At 46.1% G+C, this 16,954-nt stretch overlaps 1 protein-coding gene across 1 annotated transcript; it reads left to right on the top strand.

Moving 5' to 3' along the window:
* Positions 1–324: 324 nt before the first annotated feature.
* Positions 325–16,035, top strand: LOC139402716 (transmembrane protein 41A-B-like). Its single transcript, XM_071146614.1, has 6 exons — positions 325–601; positions 9,040–9,190; positions 11,003–11,164; positions 12,887–13,025; positions 15,052–15,196; positions 15,293–16,035. Exons 1-6 carry the CDS (start codon positions 438–440, stop codon positions 15,390–15,392), a joined length of 861 nt encoding a protein of 286 aa, XP_071002715.1. The 5' UTR covers positions 325–437; the 3' UTR covers positions 15,393–16,035.
* The last annotated feature ends 919 nt before the right edge of the window (positions 16,036–16,954 follow it).

Below are 16,954 nucleotides of genomic sequence, written 5' to 3'. Positions count from 1 at the left end.
CTTCATCATAACCCAGCTGTTGTAGTGCAGAGAAACCAGATAATACCTTCATCAACGTCTGTTGTAGTGCAGAGAAACCAGATAATACCTTCATCATAACCCAGCTGTTGTAGTGCAGAGAAACCAGATAATACCTTCATCAACGTCTGTTGTAGTGCAGAGAAACAAGCTTGTTGCCCAAAAACATATTTTGGTGTAAGGAGAGCCAACTGTAGTTCATAACATCAAGGTCCAGACAACGATCCTCAATACTCTAGTCTGGTACTTGACCACCAGAGAACACGCGGCTGCCCTCTAGTGAAGACATAGTTGAAAGCATTCCAGGACCACAGGGCAACTGTCAGAAGTTATTCTGTGACGTTCATTTCTCAAAACCGACACCGGGAGTCGGTCACCGAACAAGCCTTTCTGATAGGAAGTCGGTGTAGCGCGTAGCAATGGGCTCCATTTCGGGTTTATTTTCTGTGGTAGGAGCGGCAACGTTATACCTCTATCTCCTGTCCACTTTCCTGCCGCCCGGACCGCAACATCTTCACCGGCGACATGCGGTGGAGTTAAACAACGAGAGCGCAGAGGGGGACGTGGAAGTTGTAGAGTACAGGTAGCCAGCCTCAACAGATCTATAGCTACAATTGCCAGATGTCGCAAGACTTCCTTTTTTTGTTTTGCTATTAGCATAATAATTATAGGCTACAACAGCTGCCTGCTTGTACAATGACACTTTCTAGGACATGTTTACGTATGCAACTTTGCAAATAAGTCAAAATATAGCGACTTCCACAGTGTTTTATTAGGGGTAATAATAGCATAGTGACATCACCATTTATGTAATAGATCTAATGCAACATTAAAGTCCCAGAGTGGTTATCTGTTGTAGGATTATGATGTTGATAAGTGTATTGACAGACGGCGCAGAGTCCATGGAGGTGCTGTCATAATCACTGCGTTTGGCAGCATCTCATTTCCCTCAGACGATCGCACGACTTTTAAGTTATGAAAATGGCATCATCAAACACCTGACTTGTCAGTGTAGGCTAATTCAGAGGAAATGTCACAGCTGGTTGCTGTTCTCTCAAAGTATTTGTCCTTTGCCTGATGGTGTTGTGTGACAGGTGATTATATCACAGTAGTTCCTGTTTTCAGATTATGTTCCTATAGGCCTACTCTAAACCCCTGTGTGTCTCATCCAGACCCACCTTCTCTCCTATGTTTATGGTTTCTGCCCCAGTGGAGATCTGGCCACGGCCTCTCTTGATTGGCTTAGGTTCACTTGGCCTGAAATACTGTCCTCCTCAGTCTGATGAGTATGAGAACATACAGCTCTGATCTAACCCTGGACAGGACACACTTGTCTTGGTTGGCGTGATGCCATCGTCCCATCATATTTCATCCTCCCTGATTATAAAGGAGTTTCACGACCCTGCCGGCATGTTTATCAGGCCTGGACACTTCTATTAGAGAACAGACATCCAGAGGTGGATGGACAGCCTGGACAGGAGGACACCACTGGGTCTCTAGGGTCTCCTGCCAGGTCCACCACCGGACGGTTCTGATGAGGTTCTACCCAGGACAATACATTGGACACGGTGTGCTAAGGGATACACACCGGACGGTTCTGATGAGGTGCTACCCAGGACAATACACTGGACACGGTGTGCTGAGAGATACACACCGGAAGGTTCTGATGAGGTGCTACCCAGGACAATACACTGGTCACGGTGTGCTGAGGGATACACACCGGAAGGTTCTGATGAGGTTCTACCCAGGACCATACACTGGACACGGTGTGCTGAGGGATACACACCGGACGGTTCTGATGAGGTGCTACCCAGGACAATACACTGGACACGGTGTGCTGAGGGAAACATACCGGAAGGTTCTGATGAGGTTCTACCCAGGACAATACACTGGACACGGTGTGCTGAGGGATACACACCGGACGGTTCTGATGAGGTGCTACCCAGGACAATACACTGGACACGGTGTGCTGAGGGATACACATCGGACGGTTCTGATGAGGTGCTACCCAGGACAATACACTGGACACGGTGTGCTGAGGGAAACATACCGGAAGGTTCTGATGAGGTTCTACCCAGGACAATACACTGGACACGGCGTGCTGAGGGATACACACCGGACGGTTCTGATGAGGTGCTACCCAGGACAATACACTGGACACGGTGTGCTGAGGGATACACACCGGGCGGTTCTGATGAGGTGATACCCAGGACATAACACTGGACACGGTGTGCTGAGAGATACACACCGGAAGGTTCTGATGAGGTTCTACCCAGGACAATACACTGGACACGGCGTGCTGAGGGATACACACCGGACGGTTCTGATGAGGTGCTACCCAGGACAATACACTGGACACGGTGTGCTGAGGGATACACACCGGGCGGTTCTGATGAGGTGATACCCAGGACATAACACTGGACACGGTGTGCTGAGAGATACACACCGGAAGGTTCTGATGAGGTGCTACCCAGGACAATACACTGGACACGATGTGCTGAGAGATACCACAGTGGCTTTGCCTTCCATTCATCCCATACAGCTCAACAATTAGATGTGATACCAGCAGCTCAGATTTCATGGTTTATGGTTCATTCTGTTTGCGTGTGTCTGTGTCACGGCTGAGGAGCCTGATACTTCCAGCATCGAAACTAGCAGAGGCAGAAATCCCAGAGCAAAAGCCGCTATTTCTGTCCCATATCCTGTTTCATACTCTCTCTCTCCGCCATCTGGAAACCTCTCCCTCTCATGCTGCACACGGGCACCAGCCATGCCCACTTTAGTCTGTGTTTGACCTGTCTATGATGTCAGATTAGGGTGTCCCCAGATTCCCAAAACTCTAGAGAGTCAAGTTTAGGCGAGTCATACACCAGCAGACTGGGGGCTGAGCATTATGTCTTCCCTATATGACTACAACTACGACTGTGTGTACTATGGCTGTCTGTACTATGGCTGTGTGTACTACGGCTGTCTGTACTATGGCTGTATGTACTATAGCTGTCTGTACTATGGCTGTGTGTACTATAGCTGTCTGTACTATGGCTGTGTGTACTATAGCTGTCTGTACTATGGCTGTGTGTACTATAGCTGTCTGTACTATGGCTGTGTGTACTATAGCTGTCTGTACTACGGCTGTCTGTACTATGGCTGTGTGTACTACGGCTGTCTGTACTATGGCTGTGTGTACTATAGCTGTCTGTACTATGGCTGTGTGTACTATAGCTGTCTGTACTATGGCTGTGTGTACTATAGCTGTCTGTACTATGGCTGTGTGTACTATAGCTGTCTGTACTATGGCTGTGTGTACTATAGCTGTCTGTACTATGGCTGTGTGTACTATAGCTGTCTGTACTATGGCTGTCTGTACTATGGCTGTGTGTACTACGGCTGTCTGTACTATGGCTGTGTGTACTATAGCTGTCTGTACTATGGCTGTGTGTACTATAGCTGTCTGTACTATAGCTGTCTGTACTATAGCTGTCTGTACTACGGCTGTGTGTACTATACCTGTCTGTACTATGGCTGTGTGTACTACGGCTGTCTGTACTATACCTGTCTGTACTATGGCTGTGTGTACTACGGCTGTCTGTACTATGGCTGTGTGTACTACGGCTGTCTGTACTATACCTGTCTGTACTATAGCTGTCTGTACTATACCTGTCTGTACTATACCTGTCTGTACTATAGCTGTCTGTACTATAGCTGTCTGTACTACGGCTGTCTGTACTATACCTGTCTGTACTATGGCTGTGTGTACTATAGCTGTCTGTACTATACCTGTCTGTACTATAGCTGTCTGTACTACGGCTGTGTGTACTATACCTGTCTGTACTATACCTGTCTGTACTATAGCTGTCTGTACTATACCTGTCTGTACTATACCTGTCTGTACTACGGCTGTGTGTACTATACCTGTCTGTACTATGGCTGTGTGTACTACGGCTGTCTGTACTATACCTGTCTGTACTATAGCTGTCTGTACTACGGCTGTGTGTAATATACCTGTCTGTACTATGGCTGTGTGTACTACGGCTGTCTGTACTATACCTGTCTGTACTACGGCTGTGTGTACTATACCTGTCTGTACTATGGCTGTGTGTACTATAGCTGTCTGTACTATGGCTGTGTGTACTATAGCTGTCTGTACTATAGCTGTCTGTACTACGGCTGTCTGTACTATACCTGTCTGTACTATGGCTGTGTGTACTATAGCTGTCTGTACTATGGCTGTGTGTACTATAGCTGTCTGTACTATGGCTGTGTGTACTATAGCTGTCTGTACTATGGCTGTGTGTACTATAGCTGTCTGTACTATGGCTGTCTGTACTATGGCTGTGTGTACTATAGCGGTCTGTACTATGGCTGTGTGTACTATAGCTGTCTGTACTATGGCTGTGTGTACTATAGCTGTCTGTACTATGGCTGTGTGTACTATAGCTGTCTGTACTATGGCTGTGTGTACTATAGCTGTCTGTACTATGGCTGTCTGTACTATGGCTGTGTGTACTATAGCGGTCTGTACTATGGCTGTGTGTACTATAGCTGTCTGTACTATGGCTGTCTGTACTATGGCTGTCTGTACTATGGCTGTCTGTACTATAGCTGTCTGTACTATAGCTGTCTGTACTATGGCTGTCTGTACTATGGCTGTGTGTACTATAGCTGTCTGTACTATAGCTGTCTGTACTATGGCTGTCTGTACTATAGCTGTCTGTACTATAGCTGTCTGTACTATAGCTGTCTGTACTATAGCTGTCTGTACTATGGCTGTCTGTACTATGGCTGTGTGTACTATAGCTGTCTGTACTATAGCTGTCTGTACTATGGCTGTCTGTACTATGGCTGTCTGTACTATGGCTGTGTGTACTATAGCTGTCTGTACTATGGCTGTCTGTACTATGGCTGTGTGTACTATAGCGGTCTGTACTATGGCTGTGTGTACTATAGCTGTCTGTACTATGGCTGTCTGTACTATGGCTGTCTGTACTATGGCTGTCTGTACTATAGCTGTCTGTACTATAGCTGTCTGTACTATGGCTGTCTGTACTATGGCTGTGTGTACTATAGCTGTCTGTACTATAGCTGTCTGTACTATAGCTGTCTGTACTATAGCTGTCTGTACTATAGCTGTCTGTACTATAGCTGTCTGTACTATAGCTGTCTGTACTATGGCTGTCTGTACTATGGCTGTGTGTACTATAGCTGTCTGTACTATAGCTGTCTGTACTATAGCTGTCTGTACTATGGCTGTCTGTACTATGGCTGTGTGTACTATAGCTGTCTGTACTATAGCTGTCTGTACTATAGCTGTCTGTACTATAGCTGTCTGTACTATAGCTGTCTGTACTATAGCTGTCTGTACTATAGCTGTCTGTACTATAGCTGTCTGTACTATAGCTGTCTGTACTATAGCTGTCTGTACTATAGCTGTCTGTACTATGGCTGTATATACTACGGCTGTCTGTACTATGGCTGTATATACTACGGCTGTCTGTACTATAGCTGTCTGTACTATGGCTGTGTGTACTATAGCTGTCTGTACTATGGCTGTCTGTACTATGGCTGTCTGTACTATAGCTGTCTGTACTATAGCTGTCTGTACTATGGCTGTCTGTACTATGGCTGTGTGTACTATAGCTGTCTGTACTATAGCTGTCTGTACTATGGCTGTCTGTACTATAGCTGTCTGTACTATAGCTGTCTGTACTATAGCTGTCTGTACTATAGCTGTCTGTACTATGGCTGTCTGTACTATGGCTGTGTGTACTATAGCTGTCTGTACTATAGCTGTCTGTACTATGGCTGTCTGTACTATGGCTGTCTGTACTATGGCTGTCTGTACTATGGCTGTGTGTACTATAGCTGTCTGTACTATGGCTGTGTGTACTATAGCTGTCTGTACTATAGCTGTCTGTACTATGGCTGTGTGTACTATAGCTGTCTGTACTATAGCTGTCTGTACTATGGCTGTCTGTACTATAGCTGTCTGTACTATAGCTGTCTGTACTATAGCTGTCTGTACTATAGCTGTCTGTACTATGGCTGTCTGTACTATGGCTGTCTGTACTATGGCTGTGTGTACTATAGCTGTCTGTACTATGGCTGTCTGTACTATGGCTGTGTGTACTATAGCTGTCTGTACTATGGCTGTGTGTACTATAGCTGTCTGTACTATAGCTGTCTGTACTATGGCTGTGTGTACTATAGCTGTCTGTACTATAGCTGTCTGTACTATGGCTGTATGTACTATGGCTGTCTGTACTATAGCTGTCTGTACTATGGCTGTATGTACTATGGCTGTATATACTATGGCTGTATGTACTATGGCTGTGTGTACTATGGCTGTATATACTATAGCTGTCTGTACTATGGCTGTCTGTACTATGGCTGTGTGTACTATAGCTGTCTGTACTATAGCTGTCTGTACTATGGCTGTCTGTACTATGGCTGTCTGTACTATGGCTGTCTGTACTATGGCTGTGTGTACTATAGCTGTCTGTACTATGGCTGTGTGTACTATAGCTGTCTGTACTATAGCTGTCTGTACTATGGCTGTGTGTACTATAGCTGTCTGTACTATAGCTGTCTGTACTATGGCTGTCTGTACTATAGCTGTCTGTACTATAGCTGTCTGTACTATAGCTGTCTGTACTATAGCTGTCTGTACTATGGCTGTCTGTACTATGGCTGTCTGTACTATGGCTGTGTGTACTATAGCTGTCTGTACTATGGCTGTCTGTACTATGGCTGTGTGTACTATAGCTGTCTGTACTATGGCTGTGTGTACTATAGCTGTCTGTACTATAGCTGTCTGTACTATGGCTGTGTGTACTATAGCTGTCTGTACTATGGCTGTCTGTACTATGGCTGTCTGTACTATAGCTGTCTGTACTATGGCTGTGTGTACTATAGCTGTCTGTACTATGGCTGTATGTACTATGGCTGTATGTACTATAGCTGTCTGTACTATGGCTGTCTGTACTATAGCTGTCTGTACTATAGCTGTCTGTACTATAGCTGTCTGTACTATAGCTGTCTGTACTATGGCTGTGTGTACTATAGCTGTCTGTACTATGGCTGTATGTACTATGGCTGTCTGTACTATGGCTGTCTATACTATGGCTGTCTGTACTATGGCTGTCTGTACTATGGCTGTATATACTATGGCTGTCTGTACTATGGCTGTCTGTACTATGGCTGTCTGTACTATGGCTGTATATACTATGGCTGTATGTACTATGGCTGTATATACTATGGCTGTATATACTATGGCTGTCTGTACTATGGCTGTATATACTATGGCTGTATGTACTATGGCTGTCTGTACTATGGCTGTATGTACTATGGCTGTATATACTATGGCTGTATATACTATGGCTGTCTGTACTATACCTGTCTGTACTATGGCTGTGTGTACTATGGCTGTATATACTATGGCTGTCTGTACTATGGCTGTCTGTACTATGGCTGTATATACTATGGCTGTATATACTATGGCTGTATATACTATAGCTGTATATACTATGGCTGTGTGTACTATAGCTGTCTGTACTATAGCTGTCTGTACTATGGCTGTGTGTACTATGGCTGTATATACTATGGCTGTCTGTACTATGGCTGTCTGTACTATGGCTGTATATACTATGGCTGTATATACTATGGCTGTATATACTATAGCTGTATATACTATGGCTGTGTGTACTATGGCTGTCTGTACTATAGCTGTCTGTACTATAGCTGTCTGTACTATGGCTGTGTGTACTATGGCTGTATATACTATGGCTGTCTGTACTATGGCTGTCTGTACTATGGCTGTATATACTATGGCTGTATATACTATGGCTGTATATACTATAGCTGTATATACTATGGCTGTGTGTACTATGGCTGTCTGTACTTGTTGGAGGAAATTATAGTTGAAATGATTAATTATGCATACATTTAGATTAGAACCAGTTATTTTAATACTATTATGTTATGGTATGAAATGTATGGGTTGTTGGTTAAGCTGTTACTGAACATGTAAGTAAAACGAATTCATTGTCTGTACCTTGTGGGTTTAAGGGAGGGGGATGGTATATATCTTTTCTGACAGATAAGAATGGTCTTAGATGTTCCATTAGTGGAGGAGAAGATGTCTTTTAGACAGATTGGAATGTTTGTTTTATGAGGGGAGTAGAAGAAGATCTCCAGACCTGAAGACACTGCGCTATTGTGTGGATCGGAGAGGGTGTGAGAAACTGATGATGTCATTTTATGTTGTCTCTTTAAAATGTAAGGTTCTTTGTATTTTGGGTCAGTACTCTCTTGAAATAAACGCTGTTACCTGAGTTTAAGACTGGGGATCTGTCCATTCCTATAATAATAATATGGGTTTTACGATCCCATAGAATGCATTGACAAGAGTAATTAATTCTGATTGGGAAATAATACAGAGGAATTTAGAATTCCACTAACAATACTACGGCTGTCTGTACTATGGCTGTCTATACTACGGCTGTCTGTACTACGGCTGTATATACTACGGCTGTCTGTACTACGGCTGTCTATACTACGGCTGTCTGTACTACGGCTGTATAAACAGCCATAGTACACACAGCCGTAGTATGTCTGTACTGTGTGTACTATGGCTGGCTATAACCTATAACCCCTTCCTATAACTTATAACCCCTTCCTATAACCCCTTCCTATGACCTATAACCCCTTCATATGACCTATAACCCCTTCCTATAACCTATAACCCCTTCCTATGACCTATAACCCCTTCCCATGACCTATAACCCCTTCCCATGACCTATAACCCCTTCATATGACCTATAACCCCCTCCTATGACCTATAACCCCTTCCTATGGCCTTCGCCTGTGTTACCTTAAATGCTCTGTCCTCAATTCCCGTTTGAAAAAAAACAAAACAAATTCCCCTGTTGCAAACAGTAACTAGGTGCCAATATTTCTGTCTAAATCTGACACTAGAACTAGGAACCATGTTATCTGATGTTGCTGGTGTTTGTTTCCCTCCAGACTGAAGTTCCCGTCGGACCTGGATGAGCTGAGGGAGCTGGCTGAGATGCTGCAGTTCTATAAGACAGAACACACAGGCTACGTGGTGCTGCTGTTCTGTAGTGCCTACATCTACAAACAGTCCTTCGCCATCCCTGGCTCCTCCTTCCTGGTGAGAGGGACTAACATTACACCCATCCATGGAACACACACTTTGTTTCCATGACCCTAAAGACCAGAACCTCCATCTATGGAACACACACTTTGTTTCCATGAACCTTTGACCCTAAGACCAGAACCTCCATCCATGGAACACACACTTTGTTTTCATGACCCTAAAGACCAGAACCTCCATCTATGGAACACACACTTTGTTTCCATGAACCTATGACCCTAAAGACCAGAACCTCCATCCATGGTCAGAACAGCCTCCTGACCCTCATCAGTAGGGGTGTAAAGTACTTAAGTAAAAATACTTTGAAGTAGTACTTCAGTCGTTTTTGGGGGTATCTGTACTTTACTATTTATATTTTTTGACAACTTTTACTTCACTACATTCCTAAAGAAAATGATGTACTTTTTACTCCATGCATTTTCCCTGACACCCAAAAGTACTAGTTATATTTTGAATGCTTAGCAGGACAGGAAAATGGTCCAATTCACACTTTTCCCTACTGCCTCTGATCTAGCGGACTCACTAAACACACATGCTTCATTTGTAAATAATGTCGGAGTGTTGGAGTGTGGGAGTGTTGGAGTGTGGGAGTGATGGAGTGTGGGAGTGATGGAGTGTGGGAGTGATGGAGTGATGGAGTGAGGGAGTGATGGAGTGAGGGAGTGATGGAGTGAGGGAGTGATGGAGTGAGGGAGTGATGGAGTGAGGGAGTGATGGAGTGATGGAGTGATGGAGTGATGGAGTGATGGAGTGAGGGAGTGATGGAGTGAGGGAGTGAGGGAGTGATGGAGTGAGGGAGTGATGGAGTGTGGGAGTGAGGGAGTGATGGAGTGTGGGAGTGATGGAGTGAGGGAGTGATGGAGTGTGGGAGTGATGGAGTGTTGGAGTGATGGAGTGTGGGAGTGATGGAGTGAGGGAGTGATGGAGTGTGGGAGTGATGGAGTGTTGGAGTGTGGGAGTGATGGAGTGTTGGAGTGTGGGAGTGAGGGAGTGATGGAGTGTGGGAGTGATGGAGTGAGGGAGTGATGGAGTGAGGGAGTGATGGAGTGTGGGAGTGATGGAGTGTTGGAGTGTGGGAGTGATGGAGTGTTGGAGTGTGGGAGTGAGGGAGTGTGGGAGTGAGGGAGTGATGGAGTGTGGGAGTGATGGAGTGTTGGAGTGTGGGAGTGATGGAGTGATGGAGTGATGGAGTGTGGGAGTGATGGAGTGATGGAGTGATGGAGTGAGGGAGTGATGGAGTGATGGAGTGAGGGAGTGATGGAGTGAGGGAGTGATGGAGTGAGGGAGTGATGGAGTGAGGGAGTGAGGGAGTGATGGAGTGAGGGAGTGATGGAGTGAGGGAGTGTGGGAGTGATGGAGTGTGGGAGTGATGGAGTGTTGGAGTGTGGGAGTGATGGAGTGAGGGAGTGAGGGAGTGATGGAGTGAGGGAGTGATGGAGTGATGGAGTGATGGAGTGTTGGAGTGATGGAGTGATGGAGTGAGGGAGTGAGGGAGTGATGGAGTGAGGGAGTGAGGGAGTGATGGAGTGAGGGAGTATGACCCTGGCTATCTGTAGATAAACAAACAAGAACAGTGTGTTGTTTGGTTTGCTTAATATAAGCATTTTGAAATGATTTATGTTTTCAGTTAACTTTTGGTACTTAAGTATATTTAAAAATCATATACTTTGACTTTTACTCCAGTAGTATTTTACTGGGTGTCTTTCACTTCAGTCATTTTCTATGAAGGTATCTTTACTTTTCCTCAAGTATGACAATTGGGTACTTTTCCCACCTCTGCTCACCATGCTCATCCCCTGTGCGTCGCAGAACATGCTGGCGGGGGCGCTGTTTGGTCCATGGCAGGGTCTGGTCCTGGCCTGTCTTCTGACCACCACCGGCTCTACCTTCTGTTACCTGCTCTCTGCTGCCTTCGGGAAGAGCTACGTCACACGCCTGTTCCCCGACAAGGTGGACAGGCTGCAGAACAAGGTGTGACAGAGAGACAGAGTATGTTGTTCCTCACCACAGTACCATGGGGTTGTTGGAGGAGGGTGTAGGACTGGGGGGGGGGGGGGGGTACAGGACCCTTCCTTTACCACATGTCCTTTGATTACAATTCTCTAAAGATAGACTAGAGGGGTGTGTGTGTGTGTGTGTGTGTGTGTGTCTCCTCTTACAGTGTCCTTGGCTTACACATTAGGTTAGACAGGTGTAACAGATGACCATTGAGGAGCAGAAGACTGGTCTGATCACCAGTATAACAGTGTCTGATCACCAGTATAACAGTGTCTGATCACCAGTATAACAGATGACCAGTGAGGAGCAGAAGACTGGTCTGATCACCAGTATAACAGTGTCTGATCACCAGTATAACAGATGACCAGTGAGGAACAGAAGACTGGTCTGATCACCAGTATAACAGATGACCAGTGAGGAACAGAAGACTGGTCTGATCACCAGTATAACAGATGTGATCGTACTTCGTAGCTCTCTTGGGTTTTTGGTTTGTAAAGAAAAGACTGTCCAGCCAGCGGCCCCAGTTGATTGGTGATTAATAGACACCAGGAAACACATGTTCAGGACAACAGTATGTTGATCGCTGCAGATTTGTGAATCGTCTGTTGGCATGGAAATAACTGAATTAGAGCATGCTGGGTAACTCTCTCTTATAGAAAAGTGCATCCCAGGAAGCCACCAATATCTAACAGGTACTGTACACAAATATACACTGAGCTAAAATATAAACACAACATGTAAAGTGTCATGAGCTGAAATAAGATCCCAGACATTTTCCATATGCACGAAAAGCCTATTTTTCTCAAATGTTGTACGCATATTTGTTTATAACCCTGTTAGTGAGCATTTCTCCTTTACCAAGATAATCCATCCACCTGACAGGTGTGGCATATCAAGAAGCTGATTAAACAGCATGATCATTACAAATGTGCACCTTGTGCTGGGGGACAATAAAAGGCCATAGAAGTATATCATGTATAAAATGCACTATTTCAGAATGTGACCTCCCCCTATCTGCAAGCATGACCTATGACACCACCTTATTGATATGTAAATTCAACCGACCAATAGGAATACATAAACAGTGGCAAGGGAAACATAACTAAGCGTGTTACACAGGGTAAGAATGCAGAATGCCATGTGTTCTTTTACAGTGTTGGGACTTTAGTAATATCCCTCCAATCATTCATTAATAAGTACATTTAAAATGACAGTTCTCTCTTCCTCTTTACCTCCTGCTCTCTCCTTCCCTCTCTACCTCCTTCATTTTCCCACCCCCCCCTCCTTCCCTCTCTATCTCATCCGTTCTCCCACCCCCCCTACCTCATCCGTTCTCCCACCCCTTCTCTACCTCCTCCTCTCCCCCACCCCCTCTCTACCTCCTCTCCCTCCTCCTCTCTACCTCCCCCTCTCTCCTTCGTTCTCCCACCCCCTCTCCCATGCCCTCTCTACCTCCTCTCCCTCCCCCTCTCTCCCACCCCCTCTCTCCCACCTCCTCTCTCTCCCCCTCTCTCCCACCCCCTCTCTACCTCCTCTCCCACCCCCTCTCCCTCCCCCTCTCTCCCACCCCCTCTCTCCCATGCCCTCTCCTTCCCTCTCTCCCACCTCCTCTCTCCCCCTCCTCCTCTCCCATGCCCTCTCCCACGCCCTCTCCCACCCCCTCTCCCATGCCCTCTCCTTCCCTCTCTCTGTCAGGTGGAGGAGAACCGTAGCAGTCTGTTCTTCTTCCTCCTGTTCCTGCGGTTCTTCCCCATGACTCCTAACTGGTTCCTGAACGTCACGTCCCCCATCCTCAACATCCCTGTCTTCATGTTCTTCTTCTCCGTACTCATCGGTGAGAAGCAGAAGCAGCACTGCAACACAACACACATGACTATTATACAATACTACTGAGAATGACACGATACGTCATTTTGCTTAAGACGTGAAGACTTACATTAGCTCACTAAGTTAATGTCTAGGCTTTAGCTCAGTAGGCTAACACAGTCTCTCCCTTGTTACATTGAAGTACTGCTATAACATGTCATTAATTACCAGATCATGTCCACCTTTACTGTTCCGAACTCTCCCTCCTCCCATATCGCCTTTAGCTCAGCGGTCTAACCCAGTCTCTCCTCTCCTTCCCCAGGTCTAGTGTTCATCTAGGTCTAACCCAGTCTCTCCTCTCCTTCCCCAGGTCTAGTGTTTATCTAGGAGGTCTAACTCAGTCCCTCCTCTCCTTCCCCAGGTCTAGTGTTCATCTAGGTCTAACTCAGTCTCTCCTCTCCTTCCCCAGGTCTAGTGTTTATCTAGGAGGTCTAACTCAGTCCCTCCTCTCCTTCCCCAGGTCTAGTGTTCATCTAGGTCTAACTCAGTCTCTCCTCTCCTTCCCCAGGACTAGTGTTTATCTAGGAGGTCTAACTCAGTCCCTCCTCTCCTTCCCCAGGTCTAGTGTTCATCTAGGTCTAACTCAGTCTCTCCTCTCCTTCCCCAGGTCTAGTGTTTATCTAGGAGGTCTAACTCAGTCCCTCCTCTCCTTCCCCAGGTCTAGTGTTCATCTAGGTCTAACTCAGTCTCTCCTCTCCTTCCCCAGGACTAGTGTTTATCTAGGAGGTCTAACTCAGTCCCTCCTCTCCTTCCCCAGGTCTAGTGTTCATCTAGGTCTAACTCAGTCTCTCCTCTCCTTCCCCAGGTCTAGTGTTCATCTAGGTCTAACTCAGTCTCTCCTCTCCTTCCCCAGGTCTAGTGTTCATCTAGGTCTAACTCAGTCTCTCCTCTCCTTCCCCAGGACTAGTGTTTATCTAGGAGGTCTAACCCAGTCTCTCCTTCCCCAGGACTAGTGTTTATCTAGGAGGTCTAACCCAGTCTCTCCTTCCCCAGGTCTAGTGTTTATCTAGGAGGTCTAACTCAGTCCCTCCTCTCCTTCCCCAGGACTAGTGTTTATCTAGGAGGTCTAACTCAGTCTCTCCTCTCCTTCCCCAGGACTAGTGTTTATCTAGGAGGTCTAACCCAGTCTCTCCTTCCCCAGGACTAGTGTTTATCTAGGAGGTCTAACTCAGTCTCTCCTCTCCTTCCCCAGGACTAGTGTTTATCTAGGAGGTCTAACCCAGTCTCTCCTTCCCCAGGACTAGTGTTTATCTAGGAGGTCTAACCCAGTCTCTCCTTCCCCAGGTCTAGTGTTTATCTAGGAGGTCTAACTCAGTCCCTCCTCTCCTTCCCCAGGACTAGTGTTTATCTAGGAGGTCTAACTCAGTCTCTCCTCTCCTTCCCCAGGACTAGTGTTTATCTAGGAGGTCTAACCCAGTCTCTCCTTCCCCAGGACTAGTGTTTATCTAGGAGGTCTAACCCAGTCTCTCCTTCCCCAGGTCTAGTGTTTATCTAGGAGGTCTAACTCAGTCTCTCCTCTCCTTCCCCAGGTCTAGTGTTTATCTAGGAGGTCTAACCCAGTCTCTCCTTCCCCAGGTCTAGTGTTTATCTAGGAGGTCTAACCCAGTCTCTCCTTCCCCAGGTCTAGTGTTTATCTAGGAGGTCTAACTCAGTCTCTCCTCTCCTTCCCCAGGTCTAGTGTTTATCTAGGAGGTCTAACCCAGTCTCTCCTTCCCCAGGACTAGTGTTTATCTAGGAGGTCTAACTCAGTCTCTCCTTCCCCAGGTCTAGTGTTTATCTAGGAGGTCTAACTCAGTCTCTCCTTCCCCAGGTCTAGTGTTTATCTAGGAGGTCTAACTCAGTCTCTCCTTTCCCAGGTCTAGTGTTTATCTAGGAGGTCTAACCCAGTCTCTCCTTCCCCAGGTCTAGTGTTTATCTAGGAGGTCTAACTCAGTCTCTCCTTCCCCAGGTCTAGTGTTTATCTAGGAGGTCTAACTCAGTCTCTCCTTCATCAGGTCTGATCCCGTATAACTTCATCTGCGTGCGGACCGGCTCCATCCTGTCAGAGATCTCTTCCCTGGACGATATCTTCTCCTGGGGGACGCTGCTACAGCTGTTGGCCATCGCCTGTGTGGCCCTGCTTCCCGGAGCCCTTATCAAGCTCTACAGCCAGAACCACTTCCAACTGGACGGGCTGCAGCAGAATGGACGACACAGACAGAACCACCTCCAACTGGACGGGCTTCAGCAGAATGGACGACACAGACAGAACCACCTCCAACTGGACGGGCTGCAGCAGAATGGACGACACAGACAGAACCAGGGACAAGCAGCTGACGACAGAAAGAGGAGATGACCCTGCTGAAATACAGCCATGCTGGGTCTGATTGACCTTGACTGACCCCGCTGGACTGGATTGGCCACCACCACTACAGCTTTACACAGAGGAGTTTATAGACTTGGTTTCAGGGGGAGAGAAACGTCTTAACTGCCACTATGCCGAGGATACTTAAAGGTCATGAACAGTCGTGTTTTTCATGAAATCTGATGATATTTGGATGAAACCAGATCAAAGTATGATGACCAAAGTATGAAAAAAATGAGTGTTTCTCCTACATTGATCAAGGTTGGTCATAAAGATACTGGTCCCCCATGTCAAACACTTCAGGATTATTACGGGAAAAGGGGTGACATCACCCTAACTCTCATTTTAATACACCAATGGTAACATGATATTCTCTTACCTCATTTAAATAAGTACCGCTTTGTAACCAACATCGGAGAAGGCGTGTTTGTGGAGGGGTGTGGTTTATACAGCTACTCTACTGGTGCCTGTAGGGTGTCATCAAATATAATTAAAAGTTTACACTATTCATCTATGGTAGAGATACTTATGTCTCGCCTTTCATCTGTTTGGTGTTACTGGTCTTCAAGCGTGGAACAAAATGGGGGGGTAGTTGTCATTCAACACATCCGTCAGCGCTGCTGTGAACCCCTCCCAGCAGAGACATGCCAAATGACGCTATTTCAATGTTTGGGCTGATTTGTGTACCACCTGATTTGCCAGGGCTGATTTTACTGCAGGACTGCAGCCCAGGTTGACATCAGGGGTTTCAAAGAGCTGTCAGTCAAGGCCAGCTCATGACTATAAGCTCCCTGCCCACTCTGCCTGTCTTTTCAAACTTCCTGACAGTTAGCCGGGAAGAAAAATTGACTTTTTCTTCAAATGTTGAGCATTTTAATCCCCAAAATATATAATGGGTGATATTTTAGTCAGTTAAAAGGCCATTTTACATGGGAATCTGAATGACTATTTGAGACGGATGCATTTTGAACTGTCTGTGACTGTGATCATGAGCACATATTCAGAAAATGTGCGAAGTTAAGGCTAATAATTTGTTTTTGTAAATTTACTATTGATTTTAAACCACAGGCCATACAGGGTAACAGTACTGTAGTGTAAACAGGGCCATACAGGGTAACAGTACTGTAGTGTAAAACTAGGCGATACAGGATAACAGTACTGTAGTGTAAAACTAGGCGATACAGGGTAACAGTACTGTGGTGTAAACCACAGGCCATACAGGGTAACAGTACTGTGGTGTAAACCACAGGCCATACAGGGTAACAGTACTGTAGTGTAAACCACAGGCCATACAGGGTAACAGTACTGTAGTTTAAACCACAGGCCATACAAGGTAACAGTACTGTAGTGTAAACCACAGGCCATACAGGGTAACAGTACTGTAGTGTAAACCAGGCCATACAGGGTCACAGTACTGTAGTGTAAACCACAGGCCATACAGGGTAACAGTACTGTAGTGTAAACCAGGCCATACAGGGTAACAGTACTGTAGTGTAAACCAGGTCATACAGGGTCACAGTACTGTAGTGTAAACCAGGCCATACAGGGTAACA

This window comes from Oncorhynchus clarkii, unplaced genomic scaffold (genome assembly GCF_045791955.1).
Source record: "Oncorhynchus clarkii lewisi isolate Uvic-CL-2024 unplaced genomic scaffold, UVic_Ocla_1.0 unplaced_contig_9311_pilon_pilon, whole genome shotgun sequence".
NCBI classification, from domain to species: Eukaryota; Metazoa; Chordata; class Actinopteri; order Salmoniformes; family Salmonidae; genus Oncorhynchus; species Oncorhynchus clarkii.
The sequence above is the reverse complement of the archived record's forward strand: the minus strand, read 5'-3'. Positions and strand labels throughout refer to the sequence as shown.